This window comes from Aythya ferina, assembly GCF_964211825.1.
Source record: "Aythya ferina genome assembly, chromosome: 28".
NCBI lineage: Eukaryota > Metazoa > Chordata > Aves > Anseriformes > Anatidae > Aythya > Aythya ferina.
In genome coordinates, this window is record NC_140325.1 from 2,996,789 (window position 1) to 3,008,069 (window position 11,281).

The 11,281-nt window shown below is 60.5% G+C and overlaps 1 protein-coding gene across 2 annotated transcripts; it reads right to left on the minus strand.

Annotated features, from left to right (window-relative positions):
- Positions 1-73: 73 nt before the first annotated feature.
- On the minus strand, positions 74-10,512 carry KANSL2 (KAT8 regulatory NSL complex subunit 2). Of its 2 annotated transcripts, XM_084500100.1 has the most exons (10): positions 10,382-10,512; positions 9,211-9,469; positions 8,179-8,357; positions 7,602-7,716; positions 7,034-7,201; positions 5,827-5,989; positions 5,059-5,155; positions 2,670-2,923; positions 1,162-1,356; positions 74-470 (listed from the first exon to the last, which is right to left on the minus strand). In XM_084500100.1, the coding sequence occupies exons 2-10, from the start codon at positions 9,459-9,461 to the stop codon at positions 396-398; spliced, it is 1,497 nt and encodes a 498-aa protein (XP_084356226.1). In that variant the 5' UTR covers positions 9,462-9,469; positions 10,382-10,512; the 3' UTR covers positions 74-395. The 2 variants fall into 2 exon arrangements, with proteins under 2 accessions (XP_084356226.1, XP_084356227.1); XM_084500101.1 differs by lacking the exon at positions 10,382-10,512 and having other exon boundaries at positions 9,211-9,700.
- Positions 10,513-11,281: the final 769 nt, after the last annotated feature.

Here is an 11,281-nt window from a genome sequence, read left to right on the forward strand (position 1 = left end):
CCCCCCCCTATTTATCCCCCCCCCCACCCTCGCAGCACGACCCGGGGACGCTTTTGGGGTCCAGGTCCAAGATGTTTATTGAGGGGGAGGGGGTCACCTGCAGGGGGGAGCCACCCCCCCGCCCCTACAGGGACAGGGGGGGACATGGGGACAGCCCAGCACCACCCCCGCTGCCCCCACACAGCTCCGTGTCCCCCCCTTCCCCAAAAAATCCCCCCCCAGGACCCCTCCGGCTTCCTCCTGGCTGCAGGTGGGTCCTCGCCCCCCACCCCACCACCACCCTACACGGGGGGGGGTCCGCAGCCTCTTTCTGTTCCTCCAGAGGTGCTACTGGTGCTACTGGTGTTACTGGGGGGGGCTCTGTGCTGCAGGGAAGCCCCTCGCTCGCTCCCAGTTCAGCTCCCGGCCGCCAGCTCCGGGTTCCCGTTGGCGGCCGCCGTCTCCTCGGGGGGCCCCGGGCGCAGGAGGTTCTGGCCAGGAGAGAAAAAGAAAAGAGTGGGATGGGTGCAGGGGGGGTTTGGGGGGGGGGTTATAGGGGTTGGGGGGCTCGGCCCCGTGTCGCTCCCACACGAATTGGTTGTTCCACGGGGTCGGGAACGCCAACAGACCGGGAGGTTTTTCCTCTGGGCTCCTGCTTGAAACCAGCGGCTACGGCAAACCGGTGGCCTTCATTCAGGGCCTGGGGGGGGGGATCCCCGTCCCTAAACCCGGCTGTGGGGCCATCAGCCAAAGGGGGGGACAGCAGACGGGATGGGGCAGCTGAGGGAAACCCCAAAACCCCCCCACGGTGAGCACCCAAGGGATAAAACCACCCCGCTGAGAGCAGGGTGAAGGGAATGAAGTCCAAGCCCTTTGCACAGAAGGCAACTGCTGCCCTCCAAATCCCAAAATGGGGAGAAAAAAGCCCCAAATCCCATCCCCAGCCTGCAGCTGAGACGTCCCTACCCCATCACAGCCACGGTGCCACCCGGGGGGAGCTCCCCAGGGCTGGGCGCTGGTCCCCAACCCAGAGCTGTGGGGACACAGCAGCCACCCGTGGGCACGCAGGGACCGTGGTGGCACCGCCTGGGCTCAGGCACAGTTTTGGGGACAAAATTTTGCCCGCAGCAGGGGCCGTGCTGGGTCTGGAGCCCCCCCCCAAGGGCGCTGCTCCATCCGTACCTGCGCAGGAGGCTCGGGGAAGCCGTGGGCAGAGCCCCCTCGGTCGGCTCCTCCGGGAGGGGACGGCTCCTCCAGGGCCAGGATGTCCACGGGGGCCTCGGCCACGTCTCTGAGGGACTGGTCGAGGGCCACGGAGGGATCGAAGAGCAGAGGGGACGGGGGACACTGCATGCCGTCCCCCACCACGTCCAGGTCCTAGGAGAGAGGACAGGGAGAGCGGCCCCGTCAACGGAGGAGCCCCCGCAGCCCTCCCGGCAGCCCCTCACCTTCATCCCCCTCCCCAAAACTCAGCAGAACTCAGCAAAATTTTGCTTCCCCCGATATTTTTTGGGGTTTCCAGCTCCTCTCTGCCGCCCACACCCTCCTGCGGGAGGCAGGGGGCCCTACAAGGCTCTTTTTAAAGGCTGGGGGGGCTTCAGGGGGTGTCCGACACCGAGGTGGGACGCCCACGACTCCGGGTGGAACTTCCCAAAGCTGCCACGATGCGGGACGCCCCCACAGCTCCCAGCATGAGACGAGGATGTGGGGCTCTCCAGGGGCATCCCAGCTCTGGGGGAAAGGCCTCGGGGCAGCCCCACAGCAGGCAGCCCCACAGCAGCACACAGGGGGCACCCGCACCCACGGGGCTGCCTCCAAGAGAGGGCAAACGCATCCTGAAAGGGACGGGGCAGGGTTTTTGGGATCCTGCCCGCACCACCTGAAATCCTACAGAGTTAAAAAGCCCTCTGGGGGGACAGGCTGGGGGGAGAAGAGCGGCTCTGTTTCTCCTTTCTGCCCTGGAAAAAAAAAATCTCTCCCACAAAGGCCGCGTTGACGCCGCTGCACTTTGGCTCTGCCTCGCGACCGCTCGGCCCCACAGGAAGGAGCCTGGAGCAGCTCCAACGCCGCCGACCTCGGTGCTGCCAGGTCCAGCTCGGCCCCACGGCAGCCCCCGGCCCCCGAGCGAGCCCTCGCTGTCAGCAGTTGTCAGATTTCTGCTCTCTGATGGAAGCTCTCGAGGTCTCGGGGACACCCGAATAGAAAACCAAAAGCCCCTGACGTCCGCGGGATTTTTTTTTGCTCAAGCAAATTTCAAAGGATTTGAAGCGCGGAGGCTTAACGCCCAGGCAGGACACGGGAATAATCTGGGGATTAAAACCCTCCTGGGAGAGGAAGGCGGGCAGAAATCTGCTTTTTTTTTTTATATATATAAAAAAGCTGAATGTTGATCTAAATAAGAGCAGGGCCCTTCGAAAGGAGCAGCCACAAGCTGTACTGTTCCAAACCCTGCTGAAGGAAGCATCTCCCAAACCCTTTGGGTTCCTGCTCGTTTTTTTCAAGGGGCTGTTTGTTCTTCTCCGAGCCAGCAAAGAGTAAAAACCATTCTGTTATCGGCGCTGGGGAGGCAGCGGTGGCTTTCTGCGCCCCCCAGCTCAGCCTGGCTTCACAGATGTGCTGAAAGCAGCAGATTTTGGGCAACTTCTCCTGCAGGACCCTTTTTTTTTTTTTTGGCCACCGCTCCCACTTACGTCGCTGAACTCCAGGGGCAAGCTCTCCGTGGGCTGGAGCTCGGCAGCGCTCAGGTACAGGTCCGTGGGGGCCGCTTCCAGCTCCTCGGGGACAGAGAGCACCTGCTCGGGGACGTAGAGCTGCGGGGGCAGGCGGAGGTGGAGAGGGCAGCAGGGCTCCTCGGAGAGGCTGACGGGAACGGGTTTGTTGCACGGCACCTCCTCCGAGCCTTGACACGGCTTGAACAGGGTCTGGTTAGTGTCCTGACAGATGTCTGGCAAGATGCGGTCAAGGGAAACCTGCGCCTTGCTAGCGGGCGAGCTAGAGGAGGACTACGAGGCTTGCCGGGCTCCCCACGCATCCTCCCGCCCTCCAGATTAAGGTGAAAAACCCTACAATTGTAGGTTTTTTCAGCCCAGGCTCCGGAGCTGCGCCCTGAGCCACGGTACTCATGTGATGGAAAACGGGGACAACAGCTACGGCCCCCCGGGGGGGGCTGGAAGGCTTAGCTGGATCCCGTAAAGCACTCACAGATCCTCAGCTGGAAGATATTACACATGCCCGGGCTCACTTTGATTTGCAGCCGTCCATTTCGGAGGCGTCTGCACCGCTTTCCAGGTCCAGCAGGCAGCGGGGACGGCAGCGCGCACAATGCTGCTTCCACCGCCAGGAGTTGGGTTCCGGTTGTTTCCAGCTTCCCACTGCATTTTCCTTCCCAGTGGAAAACCTGTTCCTGCCAGAGGTGTAAATGGGATTTCCTGCCTTTAATCACAACCAGAGGGCTTCGCTCCGATCGCATTTGCGCTCGGCAGAGCGATCCCCCAGCAGCAGCAGGAGCCCGAATCCCGTCCTCGTCCAGCAGCAGATGCACGCGGCGGCGTTCCCCACACCCCTGGGATCGTGTCCCGGGGTCTCTCCACCCTGTGACAACCCCCGCTGGGTGCCACAGAAGGTCTCGAGCATGAAGCAAGGCTTTCAGGATGGATTTCTCACCAACAAACCCACCCAAACACCCGGCAGGCTGATGTCCTCAACGTCTGACAAGCTCCCTGCACACAACGCGGGGTGGGAGAGGAAAAACAAACCTCCAAACCCACACGTGGTGGCCAGAGGCGCTGAGTTTAACCCCATCCCCTGAGCTGACGAGGTTTCCTTCGGATTTGTCCTCTCCCCCCTCACCTCCGTGCACCGAGGAACCATCCACGGGCTCTCAAAGCCTCCTGGCAGAGCCCCTAATTAGCGCTGGCCCTAACGGTGCGGAGCTCAGCCCCAAGAAGCCAGACCGAGCAGGCACTCGGGGGTGAGGAAAGCGTCTCTGCAGGAGCGGCAGGGCGGGGATGCCAGATTTTAATCTCTCCCGATGACTCCAGCCCAAGCGCTCGCTCTCCTGGTAGCCAAAAAGCAGCGGCTGCCAAGACGACGAAAGCCCCAGCTCCACCTGGAGCCCGACGGCCCAGCTGCTGAGCTCCCCGTAAGGCCCCGTGGCAAACAATCGAGCTCCTGGAAAACCAAACAAAGCCCCAGAGCCTCCCCACAAGGCGCAAAACGCGGCAGGCTGCAGACGTTAGCGGCTCGCCGGGGCTACCCGAAGCAAAGATCTTGTTTGTGGCAGCCAGAGTGAGCTGAGGGCTCAGCCACGAGGAAAAAAAAACCTTTTTTCCACTCCCTGCCCCTGCTCCCAGCCAGCTGCAAACAGCAACTGGCTCGAAGTGCTTTGTAGGTATTTATCCTGCCTTTATTTTCAAGTGTACGGCCTCTGGAGAGAAACAATGGCAGCTTCCTGCTCCCCGCGCAGAGCTGGAGGAAGATCTGCCAGCTCCAGTAAGAAAACAAACCCAGAGCTCATCCTCCCCTGCCTGCCAGCTCTGCTCCGGGATCCGGGGCTGCTCCTGACTCACAGCAGCTGCGAGCACGGCCCCGAGCTGCTCCTGGCCGGATCCGCCCTGTCCCAATGCCACACGAGGGGCACAACTGGCCCGGGGAGCCCCAGCCAGGCCGAAATTTACCCCTTTCTTCAATTCCTGCCCCAAAGCAGCGCTGCAGAGCTCAGATATCCCTTCCTACACCCACCTCCTGCACCGGGAGCTCGGCAGACCCCGCTCCGACGGCTGTTGGCACCCGCAGCCAAGGCAGGAGCAGGGATTTAGGGAGTGTGGATTTGTTTTCGTCCTCCCTTACCACAGCTGGCAGCCAGCTCGGGCTCCACGAGGTCCCCTTGTCACTTCCAAGTGACCTGGCCGCACCCCGGAGATGCTCTGGCTCGGCCAGCGGACCACAGGAAGAAAATTCCTTTGGGCTCCTGTTTGAAACCAACGGCTACAGCAAACCGACGGCCTTGATTCAGGGCCAAAAAGGGAAAAAAAAAAGAGGATCAAACCCCTGGAAGTTGGGCCTGAGATGAAAGGATACGAGTAAGGCAGTGCCTGGTCATCGGCAGGGACGGGTTGGAGCATCGGACGTCATCCACAAAGGCCAGGCACCGCTGGCTGGAGCGGGTGGTGTGCGCCTGCAAGGCCAGGAGAACAGCTCAGAGCTCTGTGAGCTTTCCAAAACCCCCCCCCCGGCCACACAACGCCCGGATTCTGCTTTTAACACGCGCCAAGATTAAAGTCTCCTGCACTACAGCGCATCCTCGCCCTCGTTATCGCCTTCCCATTCATGCTTTTGTTGGGACAGGGCTGAGATAACACGGAAAGTCTGGGCTCCCATCGAAAGAGCCTCACCTCATCAGTTTGTCGCAGAGAATGGGTTTTCTCCGACTTATCTCCTAACTTTCAGGAGCCAGTTAAGGGAAAGCTTTAAGTTTTGGTTGAAACAGCTCCAAATTTAGTTTTGTGTACACTGCAAGGGCCCGAATTCGAGTCCCCACAGGTCTGGGAGGAGTCTGCGTGTCACCACCACGCCCAGGAACATTTTCCACGTGAAAGTCAGAGCTCCCCCTTTCAAAAGGGAAAATCCTGCACCCCCACACCACCATTTCTGTGGTTTTGCTGCCTGTTTAACCCCCCCCCTGCGAACCCACAACGTTTCAGCCCACCTGGGGATGCTGGAGGGCGTCATCCAGGACCGGCTCTTCCCTCCGAGCACCTCACAAAGGGCAGAGGGGACCAAGAGGAGAGACGCAGCCCTCCAGGAGGATGCCAAAACCCCCAAGCAGGCCCTGAGCTGGCGACGTACCTGCTGGGCAGCGCCGTCGGTCGCCAGCATCCTGCGCTCCTTCAGCTGCCGGTGCAGCAGGGCCTCGACGCCGTAGCGCTGCCGGTAGCGCCGCAGGCACTTGAGGCGCTTCAGGTTCTCGCGTTCCTTGGCCATGAGCCCCTCGGGGCCCGTCAGGAGGCTGCTGCCTGTGAGAAATGAAGAAGGGATCGGTGAAAACAGCACGCACCCACCTGCTACGCTGTTCCCATTTCGTTTTTTTTGGGTTTCCGAGAGTCAAAATCAGCCCTGGGGAGCTCCGGCAGCTGGCTGGTGACAGGAGCTGACACAGGGAGCTCATCTTGGGGTTCCACCAGAGGATGACAAAGCAAACTCCATCCCAAAACTTATCCCGATTGCCCCGTGCCCGCAAGGAGTTCTCAGGCTGGTTATTTTTAACCCTCTTTTAAAAATAATTTGGCCGAAGTTGAGTGTGATTTCTAGAGGCAGAATATCAATTTTTTTTTTCAAATTTCAGCTCGCTCCCGTGTTCTGGAAGCTTCCCGTAAGCCCTCCCAGCTGTAATTACAGGGCAGCGGGCAGGATCTGCAGCTCTGCTTTGCTAAAACGAGTCCTCCCAAATTGTTATGTACCAAACTTCCAGTTATTTTTACTTTCCGAGACGAGTTATTATAAGAGCACGCTGGGGAAGCGTTCCTTGCTCTGTAACCTCTCAGCCCGTTCTGTAACCTGGGCCTGCCTCTGCTCAGCCATCAGCTCCGGCCTCTGACAGCATTTTTAGGGAGAAATCCAAGCCAGGCAGCAGTGATTTTGTAAAAAAAAAAAAAAAGTTGCATCCGTGCTAAGGACGACGTCATTACAGCAGCACCGGTGCAGCTACCGAAACAAACCTCTGCCCATGCAGACAGGAGCCTGCAGATGAATAAATTTGTGTGTTGTTTGTAAGACCAAAAACAGGAAATCCCCTACAAAAAAAGCACTTTTGTCTCCGAATTAACTTTGTAGTCTCATTTCCTGGCAAGAGAGCAAACTTTGAAGAGCAAAGAAATCCGGCAACCCCTCTAACCCGAACGATACCGATCTGCAGGCGCGGGGCCAGCCACAGAAACACCCTGGCAACCCCTTTTTTTAAAGAAAAACATGTTTTAAATGTAGATTTCTGTGTGTTTTAGAGAAGACGGTGCCCTCGGACGGAAGGATACGCACCAGAGGCTGCCTGCACCGGTACTTGCCTATGGCTTCGTGCTCGCCCTTGCGGCTGTGCAGGAATCGCCGCTTCTTCTCCTTCAGGAGGTGCTGGAGCCGCTTGAACTGGTCGATGTAGAGGGACTGCAGGCGGATCAGCTTCTCTCGCATGATCAGGGCCACCTCCTCGGCCGTGTACACGCCGGCGTGCCTGGAAAACACCCACAGAAGCAGGGGATGGTTTGGGGAGGGCCCTCGGGGCCGTTCCCCTCGCTGGGTGACGCAGGCGTTGGCAGAAATGCTGCTGGAGAGGGGCCGAGACAGACAGAGCAGTTGGTGAGAAGCAGAAATAACAATTTTTAGTCCCAATTTCAATGAAGGGAGCACCCCGAGAGTGCAGCTTGCGTGGCTGGCTCCAGGCTGAAGGAGGATCAGCACCAAAGGCTTCCCAGAACCACCAGGCAAAGCCCTGGCAAGCGTTCACACCCAGAAACTCACCCCGGAACCGAGTCCCAGCGCAGCATCGTTAATAAAATCACCTCGTTAAGGGCTGCTTCCCGCTATCACCCCGAGCTAAGGCTCTGTGTCACCCGCAGGAGCCACCCACTCACTTCAAGGGATCCTCCTGGTCGCTATCGATGCTGTCAGCCTCGCTGTCCGGGTCCCCTCGCCACGTCTGCTCCACGGTGATAGGATCCTGCTCGCCGTCGCTCCAGCTGTCCTCATCTGAGGAACGAGGGGCACTGAGAGAAGGGGCACGGCCCCACAGCCCCCCAGGAGGTGAATTTGCTCTGTTTCGTGCCAAAAGGAGGCTCTTCCTCCCCAGCAGGGACGTGGAATGAGAAGAAATGCATCAACTGGGGGCTGTTTTGACTGCGCCCACCTGGCTAAGGGCCACGGTGGTGCCCAGCGAGTGACCCCACAAGTCAGGGAGCTCAGCACCGGGGTCTGCCAGGCACCAAGCGGCGCAGAGGGAAGCTAGCTAGGGTTTCTGCAAGGAAACCTGCAGGATTTGGGGTTTGTGGCGTGATTTGCCTGCAGTCAGCAGCACCAAGACGCAGCAGGGGCTGCAGAACGCGGTCCTGTACCCGCGGATCTTTCCCTCGCTGGCTTTACCAAGCCCTACCCTCACTTCTCCACGGCAAGGAGAGCATCGGGTCGTGGTTTTTGCTTTTCTTCTGTGCTTACCCAGGATGCGGCTGGCCTCGCTGCGGCTGCTCTCTGCGGCCTGGGAGCCCAGCTCGCTCTTGGCGTAAGAACTGAGCTGGCAGAGCAGCGTCTCGCTCGCGGGCCCCGGGTTGGATTTCTTCATCTGAGCCTGGAGCGCCAGCGTGTTCCGACGGGCGTGCTCGGCGCAGAAGGACACGCTGCAGGGATAAATCACCCGCTCGTCACCCCTCCAGCCAGCAAAACGAACAAGTGAGACACTGAGAAACGTTCAGCCTGCCCCCCACCTCTCACCAGAAGGAATAAAACCGCCCGCCCCTGGCTGCAGGTGGGGCAGGGAAATGCCAGAGAGCCCCAGGTGGCTCGCAGACCGCACAGCGCCGCTCCGACACCGCCCCGAGCTGCGGAGCTGGCAGCCACGCGGCGCAGGAGCAGAGAGAGAAAAGAGCTTTTTACTTCAAGCCACTGAGGCGAGCTCTTCTGCTTCCAAACGTCCACACTGGACTTTTCAGGCTGGCCAAAGCCGACGGAGATTTTTTTATCGCAGAGGGGCCGAGGGCAGAATCAAGACTAGCACTGTTCTTGGTAAGCTCCGAGGATGAGACGCGGGTTGAGATGCACCCAGGAGCAAAACTGAACCCCCTCCCCGCTGTGCTGGCTGGATGTGCTGATGTTTGAGCTCCTTCCAGCCACAGCAAGTCCAAATCAAACACAACCAGAGCACACACGCTGAGGATGAGCCGTAAAAACAGACTCCAACTCGAATTTGCTGGGCTGAAGCCAGGGGCACGTGGGTGCAAGGCCAGCTCTGACAAAGGTGCAGCCACCTCGTGATGGCAGAGGGCAGACGGGGAGCAGAAAGGCTCCACGCCAAGTCCCCGGTGCTTGTGGAGCCTTCTCCTAGCTCAGAAGCGCTTCAAAACCTTGCCTGAGGTTAACTTCAGCGCAGCAGCTGAAGGAAAAGGCCCCGCAACACCTTTCTAGATGTGAAAATCCTTCCCCTGCCCGTTTTAATTCGCTCTGATGGGGGAGCGGAGAACCGGCGGGACTCACCCATCCTTCTTCTCCGGTTTGGGGGCAGCATTGGGGCAGCGTTTTCCGTTCTTGGCCGAAACGTAGCTGCACTGCTTGAAAGGGGCGCTCCTGTCCTCCAGGATGTGCTTGATGCAGAACTCCTGGCCCTCCAGGCGCGGCTGCGAGCACTGCCGGTGGCTGAAGGCGCATGCCAGAGGCTCCTGGGGCCGCGGCACCGGCGTCAGGCGGCCTCGGCTCGAGGGCAAGACGTGGATGCGGATTCTGTTCATGCCAACAGCTGGAAAAAAAGCAGGGCAAAGGAATTAGGAGGAAGGAAATGAACCACGCGGCCACGGCTCACACCTGCCAGGGCATCCCAGTGCAAATCCTCGTCCTGATGGGATGTTGGGGGGGGATGAAAAAGATCCTACAGTGAAGGGTCCCTTTGGGGGGGGAAGAGGGGTCCCTGGGGAAGGAAATGGGGGTCGCCAGTGCAGAAGGGGTCCCTGGTGGGTGAAACGGGTCCCTAGGGAAAAAATGGGGGAACCCAAGAAAAAAAGGGGGCCCCCAGGGGGAAGAAACGGGTTCCAGGGGGAGAAACGGGGGTCCCGGGAGGATGGGGGGGACACGGGGGTGTCCCGGGGGTGGAGGGGAACCCCCCTTAAACAACCCTAGGGCCTCCTGCTGACCCCCTGCCCCCCCAGGACCCCTCCAGACCCTCTTAAACCCCCCTATGACCCCCTGCACCCCCCCAGCACCTCTCGACCCCCCCCCAGGACCCCCTACTCCCCACTAGACCCCCTTACACCCCCCTAGGACCCCCTGGACACCCCCCCAGACCCTTTTAAACCCCCACTAAACCCCCCTTAAAACCCCCTAGGGCCCCCCCCATAGACCCCAACCCCCCCCCCCGCAGGGTCCTAGCGCCCCCCCCCTCCCCGCACGTGCTCCGCCGCCCTCCTCCCGCGCCGGCCTTCGCGCATGCGCCCTGGCGCCGCCGCCCGGCCGGCCCCGGCCGCCGCCATTTTGTCCGCGGGCGGCGAGCGTGAGGGGCGCTCCCTCCCCCAGCGCATCCCGGCGCCGGAGGCGGAGCAGGAGAGCGGCGGAGGAACGCGAGGATCCCGGGGGAGCCTCCCGGGGAGCTCGGCGGGGCCGTTAGGGAAGGGCCCCGCCGGTCCTAAGCGGGCGGGCGCCGCCGCCGCCATCTTACCTCGCTGCCGCCGCGGCCTCCCCGCCGCCTGCCCGCGCAGCCCGCCCCCTTCACCTCAGCCGCCCCTCCTCATTGGCCCGCCCTGCCGCCGGCCCGCGGCGCGGGATTGGCTGAGCTCGATGTCACTCGGCGAAGCCACGCCCTTGGGAGGGTGGGCACGTGAGGGGCAGCCGCCACGTGGCCGCGCCTGCACGTGGCTGGGGTTGGGGGAGAGCCCCCCGGGGGCGCGCCTGGCTTGGGGCCGGTCCCAAAAGCTTTGGGGCAAAAGCCAGAGCCCCAAAGCCCCCCAGGGAAAGCCTCGATGCCCCCAGAGCCTCCTGGAGATGTCCAAAGCCACCCCCGAGGAGCTGGAGGCTCCCAGCCCAGGCTCCAAGAGGGAAAGGGAAAAGGAGGGATGAGCCCAAAACACAGAAACAGCCCCAAAAAATGCAGGGATTTATCCCTGGGTTGGCTAAAATGTGGGAAGTGACCTTAAAAATTCTAGGGATTTACCCCCAGGTTGGTCAAAATGTAGGAACAGACCCTAAAAACTGCAGGGATTTACCCCCGGGTTGGCCAAAATGGGGGAACTGACCCCAAAAACTCCAGGGGTTTACCCCCAGGTTGGCCAAAATGTGGGAACTGACCCCAAAAACCCCAGGGATTTAATCCCAGGTTGGCCAAAATGGGGGAATAGACCCTAAAAACTGGAGGGATTTACACCCAGGTTGGTCAAAATATGGGAACTAACCCCAAAACCTGCAGGGATTTACCCCTAGGGATGGCAGCAAGCGTAGGAACACGCGGAGCTCGGCGTAGAGAAGGAGCCTGGCAGAAGCCGGGTGGAGACGATAACGTTTATTGAAGTCTGGAAAAGTGAGAGGCTGAAGAACAAAACAAGTTCGGCTTTTCCAAAAAACG